The 15,871-nt window shown below is 39.7% G+C and overlaps 2 protein-coding genes across 4 annotated transcripts in view; one reads left to right on the top strand and one right to left on the bottom strand.

The window, feature by feature from the left end:
* The window catches only part of afap1 (actin filament associated protein 1), a 59,491-nt gene extending 51,745 nt beyond the window's left edge, over nt 1-7,746 (bottom strand). The window contains exons 1-2 of one of the 2 annotated variants that reach the window (XM_024288385.1): nt 7,625-7,746; nt 7,470-7,547 (exon numbers count right to left, since the gene is read on the bottom strand). In XM_024288385.1, the coding sequence (XP_024144153.1) occupies nt 7,470-7,500 (31 nt within the window). In that variant the 5' untranslated portion in view covers nt 7,501-7,547; nt 7,625-7,746. Of the gene's footprint in view, nt 1-490; nt 1,026-7,469; nt 7,548-7,624 lie in introns of those variants that run through there. The other variant, XM_024288387.2, reaches the window with a different exon arrangement.
* mad2l1 (MAD2 mitotic arrest deficient-like 1 (yeast)) lies at nt 7,673-15,326 on the top strand. Of its 2 annotated transcripts, none has more exons than XM_024288389.2 (5): nt 7,673-7,854; nt 8,308-8,454; nt 12,577-12,697; nt 14,768-14,871; nt 14,941-15,321. In XM_024288389.2, the coding sequence occupies exons 1-5, from the start codon at nt 7,791-7,793 to the stop codon at nt 15,111-15,113; spliced, it is 609 nt and encodes a 202-aa protein (XP_024144157.1). In that variant the 5' UTR covers nt 7,673-7,790; the 3' UTR covers nt 15,114-15,321. The 2 variants fall into 2 exon arrangements, with proteins under 2 accessions (XP_024144157.1, XP_024144158.1); XM_024288390.2 differs by lacking the exon at nt 7,673-7,854 and adding an exon at nt 7,869-8,022 and having other exon boundaries at nt 14,941-15,326.
* Nucleotides 15,327-15,871: the final 545 nt, after the last annotated feature.

Below are 15,871 nucleotides of genomic sequence, written 5' to 3'. Positions count from 1 at the left end.
TCATCAGATCCCAAAAATCTATAAACAGATCACAAAAATCTATTAACAGATCACAAAAATCTATCATCAGATCACAAAAATCTATTAACAGAACCAAAAAATCTATTAACAGATCACAAAAACTATCATCAGATCACAAAAATCTATTAACAGATCACAAAAATCTATTAACAGATCACAAAAATCTATTAACAGATCACAACTATCTATCATCAGATCACAAAAAATATATTAACAGATCCCAAAAATCGATTATGAGATCACAAAAATCCATCATCAGATCACAAAAATGTATCATCAGATCACAAAAATCTATAAACAGATCACAAAAGTCTATTAACTTCTTCTTTTCCTTTCGGCTTTTCCCTTCATTTTTTTTTTTTTTTTTAATCTAGAAACAAGTTTTTTACTGGTACACAAAATGAGCCGTGCATGAACATCACCTTGTTCAAAACCAACAAAATGGATAAACTCACAACAAATTACATACCTGCAAATCAGTGTGACTTCTGCTTTGAGAGACCAGTTCAGATATGCGTGGTTTCACCTTGGCGAGGGCCACTCTCATGTCATTTTCACGGCAAAGTCTGTTCCTTTTCTTTTTTTTATGTCCAGCATCCTCGAAAAGGATTGCTCACAAAGATATGTCGTAACAAATGGTATCAAAAATTTGACACCAACATGCTGCACCGTTTGCAGCAGCTTCTTTCGGTTTTGGCAGAACCACATAAATCATAACGGTTCCTACTTGGAACCGAACTTCGGTGCCCAACCCTACTGCCGAACCCCTGAGATCAACCCATCGAACCCCTGGGGTTCGATCGAACCCAGGTTAAGAACCACTGCTCTAAAGAAAGGTTAGTGTATATGCAGAGCACCATCTATGGGGAGACTCCAGAATTACAGGGAAAATAAAACCTTAACAACAATTTTCAATATAATCTATTCCAGTTTGGCGGGCCAGATTTAGTAGTTTAACATTTAAGTAGTAGTAGGTTGTAGTTTGCCCTTTCAAACTTTTTTTGTGAAGGACACTTTTTTTCTTCTCTGATGTGTGCAATTTGTCTCATTTAAACTTCTTTTGTCTTTCTTTTATTGTGAAGCCTTTTACAACTGGAGGAGTTGTAAAGTGTTATAAAATTCATTCAGTAATTCATTTAAATTCCTTTTAATAACCTAAATAAAAAACTATTTATGAAATAAAAAAATAACCAAACAACTCTCTGTGAACATCAAAGAAAAGAGTCAGGTAAAATAAAACTAATGAATGTCAAAAATATGACCAATAAATAGTCTCTCCTCTCCCATCTTGAGACTTCTGTGAAGTCAAATTCTGCTGCAGCTGGACATATTTAACCTATGCATTATGTTTATTGTGGGAGTTATGTTCTATAACCAAAGAAGGTGAAAACCGCAAATTTCACCTTCCTACACACTTTATCCACTTTTCTCAGACACTTTTCTCTTTTGGTTAAACTCTCAAAGTTCAAACCCTCATAGAAAAGTAAGTTCAGTTTCATAGAAACATAAATATCTGATAGTAATCAGAGATTTATGTAGGTCTAGAAACCTGCACGTACGGAGATTGATCAACGAGGTCTCCAGCAATCAGGACACAGAACAGGGTGCACAGTAAAAAAAAAGAAGAAGAAGCAGCACGATCACTCAATTGTGGGTGAGACCACAACAAGTGAACTGCGATGTAGAAGGGGTGCACTGTATCCTGTCCTTATATGACCAGGATTCTGGGGGGGTTCAGGTGGGAGCAGACTGCAGAAGAGTAGAATACATGTGGATCATATGCTGGTCTCAGTCACATGACCAGATAAAAAAATAATGATCATGTGAAATTGTCTTCTACCAGGAAGTGGAAGTCAGCCTAATGGTTCAAACAGTGTGCAGAGTGTGATGTGGGATAGAAGAGTTTCAACTGAAATGAAAAGAATGTGGAAACTGTGACGAGAGCAGCCATGTTGCTGGAGGTAGCAGAGATATAGATGCTGAGGTTCTCTTTGGGAGTGACCAGGATGGATAGGATCAGGAATGAATACATCAGAGGGACAGCACATGTTAGAGGTTTTGGAGATAAGTCAGAGAGGCCAGACTGAGATGGTTTGGACATGTTCAGAGGAGAGACAATGAATATATTGGTAGAAGGATGCTGAGTCTAGAGCTGCCAGGAAAGAGGTCTAGAGGAAGACCAAAGAGGAGGTTTATGGATGCAGACATGAAGGGAGCTGCAGTTAGAGGATGCAGAAGACAGGGTTAAATGGAGGAAGGCTGTGGCGACCCCTGAAGGGAAAAATTGAAAGAAGAAGAAGCTTCTAGCTGTGGACTGATCAAAAAACCCAGTGGAACTGTGTTCATGGCAACAGAGAGTTTCAGTATACAGCTTCTCCTCTGGTCAAATGAAGGATCAGATTTATTTTCTCAAAACAGAGAACTCAATTTTCCCTAAAAAAAGTCTGAGGTTCAGCTGTTACTGTGAGTCAACAGTCCTCCCCCATGCCAGCTTTTTGCCCTCTGGCTTATGCTTCGACTGTGCTATCCCGAGACAGATGCAAACACAATGCAGAGGGGTAGCAAAACAGTGCAGCTGCACACACAAGATCTTCCTGATCCAGATGATCCAGGTTGGTTCTACCTGCATGAACACAGAGCAAATGAAAGCTGCAGAAAATCCAGCTCCTGAAGGAGGATGTACATTTTAAAAACAGGGTTTGTAAAACTGTCATTTTATGACAAAATACTTAAGTTTAGATAAAAACAAGTTCAGTTATCTCATTCTTGTAGAACCCATCCAAGCTACTATTCAAATAAAAAAGTGACTGAAGCAAAAATCGTTTTTTTTTTTTTATATATTGACAATTAAATGGAAATATTCTTTTACGCACAACTTTTCTTACTGAAAAAGCCTCAGTAAGACATAAAAGCCATATGTGGAGACAATGTGGTGGGTAATGGTGGTGATGGAATGAAGTGGAATGACTTCATCTCTTTCCACTGAGTCCAAGTGAGGACGGAGGGAGGGAGGGAGGGAGGGAGCGGGGGGAGGACCAACAGTGGTTTCACCGTCCCGCTTGAGTTTAATCACAGACAGAAAAGTGAAGAGAATGACTGAACTGTGTACATGTATGTTTGTCCCATTCCTTCAGTAAGACGTTGACATGGGCTCAAGCTTTTGTCTAAAGCTGTTCTCTGCAGCAGCAGTTTGACAACAGGCAGAAAGTGAACACAAAAGATTGAGGGCCCAACACTTGACTGAGTGAACACAGCTGCATTCTCCTAGCAGGCCAGAGGGGGCGTCCTGCTACTAAATCAAATCAAAGCTTTTCACCCCCATCAAGTGCCCTGATTTGATTTCCGCACACTACAGATGAGTGGGTACACACGTGCAACATGGTAAACTTAGAAGTCTCTGCCTTTTGAAGGGAAGCTATATATTTAATTATTGGAACTTTCTTCAAACACATATTGGCTTATACTTAACGTTATACCACATTGTTTTTCTGTCTTGAAGAATCTACTGGAGTTATCCTGTTAACTGTTGAAAAATTACAGTATGTTAAAGATTTTGTGTTTCGGCGTTACTGACGATGCTTCAGGTGTTAAGGGGTTATGGCACGTGATGAAAACAGAACATCGATGGCCATGCATGTGGTTAATGAATCACAAGGTATTAGCAAGGAACATGAAAGCTGCATGACATGAGTGACTGTTGCACGGCACCCTTATGCCACCCTCTGGTTGTTAGTAAGGTTCTTGTACTAGCTCCTTCCTGACTGCAATTCAATTCAATTCAATTTTATTTATATAGCCCAAAATCACAAAGAAAATTTGCGTCATTGGGCTTCATGCGGGTAATTTTACAGATGCAGAAGTTAGTCATAAAATATGGAAAAATAGCTAAAGACTAAACAGACTAAATAAAACTGGCTATCCCTGCCCTTAGACCCTCCCTCCCAGTAAGGAAAAACTCCTAAAAAACCTGAGTCAGGACAGCACAAATGCTGCATGAACAGAATGCTCCCAGCGACCCCAGCGTGCATCATCTGGATGCCGCTCAAACTTCATGCGACCTTCAGATCAGCCCAAGTACAGTACACAGAGAGCTTCATGGAATGGGTTTCTATTGCCGAGCAGCTGCACCAAGACACACATCACCAAGTGCAGAGGTCAGCAACCTTTAACAGTAAAAGCCATTTGGACTCAATTTCTACTGATCAAAACCTCCAAGGAGCCGGATAGTCTAATTCTAGTCTTTAAGAAATTTGGATTTGCATTCATGACCTTCTTTGTTTCTAAATAAAAAAGCAAAAACAGAGCAAAAATATAAAAGATGTGATTTTGTTATAACCAATATTGTTCAGCATAAGATATGTGCTTTTAACTCATAAAAGATCAAACTTTTTACCACCGTTTTTGCTTTGCATATAAAATCTGTTCATTCTGGAAGTAGAGTTGATCCAACAAGACGTCTTCAGGTCAACAGGATGTAAAAACCTACATAGTTTATCATCTATGTGAACCTCAGGCATCAATTTATACATTTAACTAAATTAAATACATACTAATTAAGTCATTCTTACTTTAAATAATTAGCTATTTTCATTTTCTTTTTTTTAATTCATGTTTTGGTTATTTTTCCCCTATTTGTCCTCAGTAGTCTTACGGTGCTGGGTTTTGTTATTTTAGTTTGGGGTTTGGTAGTCTTAGTTTTTGGGCTTTGTTTATTTGTTTTCTTTATGTAGTTTTGGTTAAGGAGCTGCTGACTCTGACGGTCGACATGTCTGGATCAGCAGTCTCTATGACTTACTTTATGTTTGGCCGAGAAGCCGGGCAGCTCTGGCTACATGTTATCGTCACTAAGTATGACTGAATAATGGATATATTTACACTCAAGCTGCCACAAAAGTCGATGAATTTTCTATCAAAGATTTTCTCTTCTCAAACAGGTTATAATCTAAATATTTTCAAAACATTTTGCCCTCATCAGAGTTATTTGGACTGAACTGGATCATAAGATTTGTTTTGGTTTTGGTGTAGCACATTGAGGAAACCTCAGGTCTGAACTGGAAATCTATAAACAGACTGGAGTGAATAGATGATGGTTCGAGAGACCCACAATCACCAACAGCTTTAAGAGAAGGTTCTAACCTTGATCACTGGCTCAAATTTAACTACAATACAATTAATGAAGTCAATTAAAAAGAGAAAATCCTTTTTCATGTTTAAATTAAAACAGTTCAATTATATCAGATATTCTTAATTAGGATGCCACAAGCCCCAGAGAAATGAATGAATACATTCCTTTGCTTCTGAAAACACATCCGATGGTAGAGTTGTCTGCTGTCTGTTCAGACGTTCACAAGCAGCAACAAGCAGAAAAATGCTGACAGATACGATTGTCTTTGCCTCTTTTCTCCCTTTTATTCGGCCTCAAAATCATACCAAGACTCATATCACAGCTCCCTTTTTTTTCTCTCACTCGTTCATTCAACGGTGACAACAAAACAACACAAACACAACCAGACGAGAGCTAGAGCAGCTTTCTGCCTTCCTCCAAAGACCAAAGTGCTGACACAGTTACAGATAATAAATCCTCAAATGAGTTTGGGGATTTATTTGAGTTAACAATTCTGATTTGATGGTGTGAGACAAAGATTAAACGGAATGACTTCTAAAAGATGCTTCAAAGCTCTTTCTTCATTTCCGTGGGGTTCATCGTTTCTGTTCTGATGTCGTGTGACTGAAGAAATACCAAACAAAAAATTTGGTCACCTTACAGTTCTTGAAACATTAGGAAGATCAAAGAGTTGACAATTAAACTGTTGCAGTGGTGGATTGCTCACACAATCATTGTAAATCAGCTGATTCTCCCACCGACAAAAGTGTCTTTACGTTTGGTGCAAAACCCATATGAAGAGCCGCTTTTCTCCATGTCAGAATCGGTCAAAGATGATGTAGACGTAGGTCTAATTTGGAGTGTAGCTAATATTTTAGCCTTACACTAGCTGGTTTGGCTAAACTATACATTTTACCATTTTTTGTCATTTTTGTTGCTAATATTTGGCATTTAGCTAGTATGACAGCAACATGTTAGCTGTTTTAGCTAATTTCAAATATTGTTTTCATCTATCAGCTTTGTTGTTTTCAGCTATTAGCTTCAGTGTTTTCAGCTATCAGCTTCATTGTTTTCAGCTATCAACTTACATGTTTTCAGCTATCAGCTTCAGCGTTTTCAGCTATCAGCTTCAGCGTTTTCAGCTATCAGCTTCATTGTTTTCAGCTATCAGCTTCAGCGTTTTCAGCTATCAGCTTCATTGTTTTCAGCTATCAGTTTCAGCGTTTTCAGCTATCAGCTTCATTGTTTTCAGCTATCAGCTTCAGTGTTTTCAGCTATCAATTTAAGCCTCGTTAGCTATCAGCACTAGCATCTTTAGCGGCCAAATTCAGTTTACAGCGTTCACACTAGCATTATCTGCGATAATGCTATTATCTATTTTTAAAAATGTTTTAGTATTATTTTTTCTATTTAGATTACAGGAGTGAATTATTTTAAATGTGGCTATGTGTGGCTTTCTTGAAAACTGTAAATCTTTACGTTTAGGCTGTGATTGCTGCACTTTTTCTGTTAGCCTACACAGTTATGTGGCCCTATAAGAAAAAGTGTTAGGACCCCCGATTTAAAGGTATCTGTCGTGGCCAAAGACAATGAACTATCAACTAACAAACAGCAAATCGGATTCAGCTAAAAGATCGATACAAATGTTTTTGTTGGTGCTTTCCTGGAGTATGACCACAAGCAGAGAAAGGAGCATTTTCTGACAGCGCATCTTGTGACTTTGTAATATGATGGACACAGCGAAATGCATGAAGAACATTTGGGGCTGGGAAAGGTTTTGGTTCTGCTCTTTGAAAGGGTTTGATATTGTCTACTTTCATAAATGCAACACTGTGGCAACAAGAAGAAATGGCAGATAACAACAAACACTAAATCCCATCATTTAGGTTACTAATCATTATAAACACCAAAAGTATGTAGCGCCAACTACATTATTTCGATCAAAGCCGCTCAGTCCTGGAGAGTAACGGCTGATCCTGGTCAGTCCAGCCTGAGGCACTCCTCTTCCATCTGTCTCCTCCTCCTTCTCCTCCTCCATCTGTCTCCTCCTCCTCCTCCTCCTACCTGGTCCTTTGTACCCCACAGTCCCATTCACAACCCGAGCATCCTCTCATCACACGTGGCCTCCGGAGTCACATGTGTTTAAACCAGAACTACAGCAGAATGAATAAACGAGCATCTGACACATCGAGCACTAACAACTCAACACGTGACTAAGGTGGACGGGGTCCGAACCGCGCAGCTCAGGCATCAGTGGACGCAGAACGCCGCGGGTCTGCTCTGGGGGACGAGTCCGCAGAGAGGACACGCAAAGCGGACCGGAACCAGAGCGGGAACGGGTTACCTTTGCCGTGTTTCTCCTTTTCAGTCTTCATCTTTTGTTTTCCTGCCGGACCCCGGTCATAACGGAAGGTAGGAGCGCCTGTCAAAATGTTGCCACAGAGAGGATTATTGACCAAAGGGGATCCGGAGGAGGCGGGCCTAGGGTGGACCATTTACCAGCTGACTGCTGCGGCGTCACGTGGGGGGGAGGGGTCGTCTTTTTCGCGCATGCGTAGAGGTCGTCACTGATTTTTCAAATTGGACGGCGGGTGCTGGTTGTAGCCTTCGGGATAAAAAGAAGCACGAAGTTTATTTAAAAAAAAATCGAGCGTCATTTCCCGAGATGACGAGCACTTTAAAAGGAATTACCCTTAAAGGAAGCGCGGAGCTGGTGGCCGAGTTTTTCTGTATGTGTGAACACTTGTTTCTGTTGAACAAGCCGGGCTTTTCAACGTCTCTTCCTCGTGTCTGTGCTAGCGCGCGGCCGGGCCCGCGTGTTTGTTGTTTGCTTTAGCCAGTGACTGTATTTACGGCAATACAAGACGCAATGCAGAGCCCCGTGATAACCGGACACGGTAACCGCATTCTGAACGCTTTTCTGCTGAAGCGAACGGCTTCTGTTAGATGTTTTACTTTGGTGAAGGTGCTCGAGCACCGCCCACCTCCGGGCGTGCTGGTAACGAAGCCGAGTGTCTCCGGAGTTAAAGTAGGGATAGGATTTAAGGTCTGGTTGAGGTTTCTTGTATTTATTAAAGCACACTCAGCACTAGTTGTTTAAAAGCAGGTTAGTGTCGCTGTTCTTCAGCAGAGAGCGGCCCACGCGCCCCGCGCCGTCTAACATGAGGCTTTCTGCCCCACAGCCTTCGGCATCAACAGCATCCTGTACCAGCGGGGCATTTACCCCCCGGAGACTTTCACCAGAGTCACTCACTATGACATGAGCCTGCAGGTCACCACGGAGCCCAAGCTGAACAACTACCTGACCAACGTGGTGTCCCAGCTCAAAGGTAGTGAATCCAGCAGCTCGCTTCCTACCCCACCTGAGAGATGTATGTCTTCACTATAGGGTATTCTGCAATAATCAAGATGAGACTTCCAGTTGTTTAAGCTCCATTGTGAATAGTGTGCTATGACTTTTGTTACCATTAGGTCTATTATTTATGAGCACACTACTCGTATGATAAGTTCGGGATATTGGGGAAAACGCAGTGGTTGTCATTTACGAAGTTTGTTTCACTTCACATACTTACAGGATTGGAAGGTAATTTTATCAGGGTTATAGATACACCTCATTTTTTGTTTTCCACACAATAGTTTTACTGTGTGTTGCCAGATAGTCTTGGTTTTTCCAGCCCAAAAAGTATCTAAAAACTAGGGCTAGGTATCGATTATTTACCAAAACAATTCACAAAAGAATGAATCGATTCAATTCTCTTTTTTTTTCTTTTTTTTAATTCAATTCAATTTTGAGTTTACACATTTATACACATTTGTTAAGAATTATATTAATAATCTACTATATTATCATCCAGTGTTACATGGATTCTCTAAAGGAGAAGTTCTAACTAAAATGTTCAGATCATTAACATGTAAACATTGTTCTGCTTCTCCTGGAGGACGTTTCAGTTTGGACACTAGGTGGTGATCGCGCTATAGAAGTACACTTTATTCAAGAAGAAGAAGACAGTATGAAGAAAAAACTGTTTTAAACCACTATTGGTTACTTTATAAATATTTCCTTGAAAGAGTTTGGAAAATTCCTGACTGTGATTTTATAAATTTATTTAGTCATCAATGTATATTTAGGTCAAAGGAGCGTTAGCGTTAGCCGTCCTATGGGAAATCCCATTAAACGTTAGCATAAAGCTAGCGGACTTTAACTTTGTGCTAAATAGATTTATTTTGTATGAATCGATTATTGATCTTTTAAGCTTAAATCGATTAAAATCAATTTTACTAACCCAGCCCTAATGAACATACCTCATTTTGTGTTTTCCATATAATAGTTTCACTGCGTGTTGCCAGATAGTCGTGGTTTTGCCAGCCCAAAAGTAATCAAAAAACTGTCCAAAAAATTGATTGGCAGTAGTTGATTATCCATTAGTTGGTACTTCCTGTTTTGACTGAAAGTCCAACTTTAAGAGATGTTTTTGATATATCATCCACCATATTTGTAGTCAGATTAAAGCAGATAATAACGGACTTCTATTGAACTTTAATAGCAACAACTTAAGAACCAAAGATTTTTGGTATAACTTGTCATAAACAAAAATGGAAATTGTTCTTGCATTTTTGCCTTTCATGTATTTCAGTGAGGTATAGTTATAAGCAAATGTCCTTGTGTTTGGGTTTTTAAAAACCTGGTATTGTGAATATACATACAAGTGTTCATAAAACCTAAAAAATAAAAATGTATCACCGGAGATTATTCAAAAAAGTTTTCTGCGATTTCTTAACTTTCCTAATTTTGTTCTACACCAAAGTTGAATCTGAAATTTCTTCCCTACCCCTACGGCTTCTTCGTACCCCTACATTTACACTCCTAATATGGCAGCCAGATTGGGAGTGTAAATATAGGGGTACGAAGAAGTCCACGTAATCTGGTCCAGATTGAGTCCTGAACCTTCCATTTGGTCTGTATTCACTTTGCTGTCAAATGGATTTTCTGTTTTAAGCCAAAGCCTGTAAACAAAACCACCTGACTAAATATCTCTCCAGTCATTGGCTAGGAGCCGATGAAGAAAGAACGCTGAGTTTTTATGTTTATGCTGTATATATACACAGTACATACATTAGGGCTGTCAACATTAGTACACGCAATTAATCAGTTCAGTTTTCACGTCTCAACGGCCTAGCTGCACAAGCGGCAAACCCCTCGTCTGGCCCGGCTAGTGTGTCTAGTTCAGGTGCATCAGCTGATGCTCTTCATTCTCATCTACATGTGACCAGCAAAAATTCATGGTCAGACTTGCAGCGAAGATGCGTGTTGTCGCTCATATTTTAATTGCGTCCAAGGCTTGATTTTTACTTTTACTTGGCCACACATTTAAAATGAACCTGAAAAGTAAACTCATTAGCTGTCACAAATATGCTGTCTCCATTGGATCCATCCCCTGGAGGGGGCGCTGAGCTGCAGAAACGGCAGCGCTCAGGAACCACTGGGGGGTTCAACCCTACACCGTAACCGTAATCCTAAACTTCCTCTGGGCCCGTGCATCCTACAAAAAGCGTCAGCACTGGCACTTTTGATGCAGCAGCGGTGAAGATTTACGCTCCCGAGGCACATAACTATCAGACAAAACAGAGGCTTCAGATCAACATGAAAAATAGCTTTTTAATTCATTTAGGTTGTGAGATTTTGGTTTAAAACTTCATAGTCATAATTAAAACACTACTGGGAACATTTTTTCAAACCATCATGGGGACTTTAATCCTCCACATTCCATGTTAACCTCAGCGTATCGCTCAGCTCATCTTCTCCATCACGCTGACGACATTTCTGTGTACGGTGACCCGACACTCACCAGTGGACAGGACGGTTGACCACTGCTGCACTGTCCATGGTCTTGTACTGCAGACGTTCACGGAGGTGTCTTAGTGTCAGTGGAGTTACCTGCAGCAGTCGTCTGTCGTTCAGGTCAATACGTGGAGTCGGTTGTGAATGGTTTGTCTGAAACTCTAGTATCCTTTCTTTGGTTTCAACTCTAATATGTAAGACACACTGAACAACACTGTTTCTCCTTTAATTTTAACTGTTTTATTTAATATTTGATTTGGACATTAGTCTTTTCAAAATTATTTCCAAGAGTTCTTTTCTCACTTTTTGTAGGTTTGTTCTCCAGACATGTAAATATAATCAGAAACGACACATTTTAGCATTTTGTGTTCAAAGATGTTTTGTTTTTATAAATAGGCCTCAATGAGCAAATGTTTTGATGTGATACGTGTGAGTGTATATTTATCCTTTGAAGTACTTTGTATGTTTCTTTAAATATATATTTTAAGGCTTTTTTTTTTTTTCCAAAAAAGAAAGAAATACATTTCAGGCTTTTATCTCATCGTTTTTTTCCCTTTTACTGATTTGGAAAAATGATCTGAACTGTGACACAATCCGAACCGTGAGTCTTGTGATCCGTTACATCACTACCACTAAGCACTGGAACAGGGTTAGCTGCCAATGGCAGTAGCTCACAAGGGTTGGAGACTCCTGCTCCACGCAGTGAGACCATTATGTGGAAGACGGTAAACGAGGAGTATCCATCACCCCAATAATTTCCCTCTCAATCCTGGAAGTTTGTGTAGCAAACTATGTTTGTCTGCTGAGTTACAAACACTTATATGTATATTTGTCTGCTACCTTATTATGTGTAGTGTAAATGGCAGTTTCAATTAAGGATGAAACCATTTCCAAGACTCGGGTGGATGTTTCTGATCCTGTCATTAATGACAGAACCATGATTGAACAGCTGCCACCCAAACTTCTAAAATTCTTTCCTCTGTCCATTTAGTTTCAGGTACAGCCCACAGGTTTCACACACAGCCTTGTGTCCTTAGATCCTCTTTTTTTTATCTAAATTCCTGGAGGATCTCTGAAAATGACAACTCTACCTGTTTTGTTTCTTTTCCTATCCTGACCTTTCTCCTTTTCAGTCATCATTGTTTCTGCATATTTAAGAGCACGTTTGATGAGAATAAGCAGAGCTCCGCAGTAAATTGTTATCCTGAGATTTTTCTTTAACTCGTGTATCTTGCGATTGTATTGTGAAAACAGCTGAAAACACAGTGAATGGTTTGTTGTCACAAAAGAGCGCCCTCTTGTCAGACCGCCTTAGTGTGTCATTGGAAAACAGCAGGAACATGTCATTCTATTGTCATGCTGGAACAGAGAAGGGTACCGAGCTTGTTTTCCAGCTGGACACACCTGATCCAGGTAATCAGTCATGTGTAGGGACTCATGACAATTACCTGGTTCAGGTGTGTCCAGCCCATAAGATCATGCTGGAAATGCTCATATTGGAAAACATGCAGGAAGGTGGTTCTCGAGGACCAGGGTTCCCTACCCCTGCTATGAGGCCTGAAGGTTAGGTCTGTGCTGAAAGCAGTCATGACATCATGACTTTGTGTTTCAGAGTGGCTGTTTGAGTGCAGTGTGCAGAAGCTGGTGCTGGTCATCACCTGCCTCGAGACCAACGAGGTGCTGGAGAGATGGCAGTTCGACATCGAGTGTGACAAGTCGGCTAAAGAGAGCAGGTGAGCCAGTTTTCAGTGAATTCAAAAATGTCTGAAAAATAATAATAATCTTTACTTATATAGCACCTTTCAAGATATAAATTACAAAGTGCTTTACAGTAAAACATAAGTAAAACAAACAAATAAAACAGAATATAAAAAAAAGTCTGAAAGTGTTTCAAAAGAGTACATTATATTTATCTACAAATTTCTAGAGATTTCCTCTTCTGGTTACATCGTTTCAGACTCGGTTGGTGTCCAGCATTGTGTCCCGTTCAGTGATCGGATGCCTTTTTATATTTCAAGCTGCTTATTTCAAATAGATGCCCTAGTAGAAGTCTACATATCAGGTTCATCTTCCTACTGTAAGCGCAGCAGAATACAGCACCACTTTGAGCAGGAGGCCCACAAAAGCAGCTAGGTAACGTTGGCAAGGTATTACAGATTCAGACTTCATTACTCAAAAACTAAAGAACATTTAAAACTGACAGCAACTGTGTCTTGCTTTGTCTTGACACCAACAGTCTTAAGGCATTTAAAAGGAAAAAGATCAGTGTTTTTTATTGTTGTAGGAGCAGCGCTCAGCATGCTGCAGAGACGGCAGTGACATGGCTGTACAGTCTAAGCCCTAGTAAAAAGTGATCCAAATAAAATAAATCCATAATCTTTCAAAAATAACCGAAATCGAATACATTTTTATGTTGATAGGTTCTTGTCGTGAAAACTTGCCCTCATAATAATGCTACAACAAAGATTTTGGAAGAAAGTCTTATTTTTTTCCATTTTTTTGCGAGATGTGAGCCACATATCAAAAGTGTTCAATAGTTCTAAAGAAACTAAAGCTTTCTCACAAGATTATTAGCTATTTTTACTAGTTAATACATAACTTCTAGTTGATAGTAGCACTATTGTTATTTGTTTGAGCTATTTTACTGAAGTTCTGTTTAAGTGTTAAATGATTATAAAAAAGGACCAGCCTGGATCTGTTTATTACATTTGAATTTTGCAGGAATTTTTCACAAAAGTATCTGATCAGGACTCTGCATCAGCAGATGCTTAAAATCAAATGACTCTGGATTTAATTTGGGCCAAACCATTCTGATGGAGACGTCTCTATATTGAATGCCTTAAATCATGTGCCAAAGCCAAGGCCCGGGGGCCGGATCCGGCCCTCCAGATCATTTTATTTTATTGTTATTAATGACCTGATGTTATCTTATTTCTAACTTGTATAATTTTGACAAAATATATTTTTATGGAGAGTAAAATATTGAAAGCTATTTAAGATTTAAGTTGATTTATTCCAGAATAATATTCCTGACTTTTTATTATTCATCATTATGGTAAAAAGTTACAGTTTTAAAGTTTTAGAAAATGTCTTTCTGCTAGCTTTTTGGACTATGTTGGCATTTGCAAAGATTTTTTAGTTTTATTTTTTTAGTTTAGCTAATATCTCAGCTAACCTAAGTTTTTATTTATTCATTAATTTTTTAAGGCTAATTTGGAAGTTAGCTAATATTTTTGCTGGCTATCAACTTCAGTGTTTTTTCAGCTATCAGTTTCAGCATCTTCAGCAGCTAAATTCAGCTTACAGCATTCACACTAGCATTATTGCAGGTAATGCTATATATCTAGATAATAATTATGTTAAAAAGTGCCGTTTTAAAGTTTTAAAAATGTAGTTCTAGAGTGCTCAATAAATGTTTATCCTGTTTGGCCCGTGATCTAAGGAGTGTTTTGGATTTTACCCCCCTGTGAGACTGAGTTGGACACCACTGCTTTACAGGAAGAAATCTTTCTTCACTTTTCAAAACAAGACTTCTGAACATTCCCTTTTACTCTCTGAATACTTGTTAACAAAAGTGATAAATATGTGCCCCACAGCTGCCTCCGAGTTTGTGGCCATCACTGAGAACGTTGCATGTAAACTTTTCCGTTTGGCTGCAGAGGGGACGCACTTCTTCTTATTTTGAGGGTGCAAACATTTACTGGCAGTGTAACACAAATCTAATGGTTTCAGCTAATGCAGAGTGCTGCTCTTTGCTTCACTGTGTGGAGGTGATCTCTGACACTCTGATCCTGTCAAACCAGTGCTCCCAGAGAGAAGTCGATCAAGACCATTCAGGATGAGATCCGCTCTGTCATCAGACAGATCACAGCTACCGTCACTTTCCTGCCTCTGCTGGAGACGCAGTGTGAGTTCCCGTCCGTCTGTCAGCTGTTCTGCTCAGGAGTCCCTCTGACGTCTCTGCTGTTCTTTGCAGGCTCGTTTGACCTCCTGGTGTACACGGACAAAGATTTGGTGGTTCCTGAGAAGTGGGAGGAGTCAGGGCCGCAGATAATCGACCAATCAGAGGAGGTGCGCTTGCGCTCCTTCACCACCTCCATCCACAAAGTGAGCAGCATGGTAGCATACAAGAGGACCGACTCAGCTTGAACCAGCTGATCTGCAGTGCTGTTCTCTCTCTGCACATGAGGAACTCCTCTTCATTTCCTGACTTTATTTGTGTGTTAGACGATGAGACAAACGTGTGCATAAATGTTTCTGTTAGACATTTGTCTGTCCTCTCTGTGTTTCTCTGATCTGTCTCTCCTTCAGAAGATGAATTCCCTCTTTCAGATTAACATTAAAATTGTTTCTCAAAGTTAATGTGTTTTGTGTTGGGTTCAGTGTGATTGCTGATTACACTCAATACTCAGTAGAGGTATAGATTTGATGATACATAAAGAAACTAGTTCTCAATCCCAGTTTCTACAACTGCAAGCAAGAAAGATTCCAGCAGTAAATGATGTTTATGAATTGAATGCAAGGTTGAAGCTGTAAGTTGTCATTTTTGGTGCTGCAACATTGATCTTTCTGCGCATGTTCTACAGACATGATTGAAATGAAGGAAGTTCTGTTAACATCATTTTTTATTCACAGAACAGGAAGTACATCTAAAACAGCAGGGGGCAGTATAGTGCTCTTTACTAATTGTGTAATCACTGCAACACTCCCACTTAACCCTTTCGCTCTCTTTGTGGTCCAGATGACTCCACCCACATATTGATGTGTGATTCCTTCTATGACAAACGTGGACAAAGGTGGACAGGATTTTATGTCTGCCATGGACATTAGTGAAACTCAAAAATCAATGATAAAAGTTCAGCGCACTGTGTTGTGGGGTCCAGATGACCCCACTTTTAATGTAAACA

This window comes from Oryzias melastigma, linkage group LG18 (assembly GCF_002922805.2).
Source record: "Oryzias melastigma strain HK-1 linkage group LG18, ASM292280v2, whole genome shotgun sequence".
NCBI lineage: Eukaryota > Metazoa > Chordata > Actinopteri > Beloniformes > Adrianichthyidae > Oryzias > Oryzias melastigma.
This window is presented reverse-complemented; position numbering and strand designations above follow the sequence as displayed.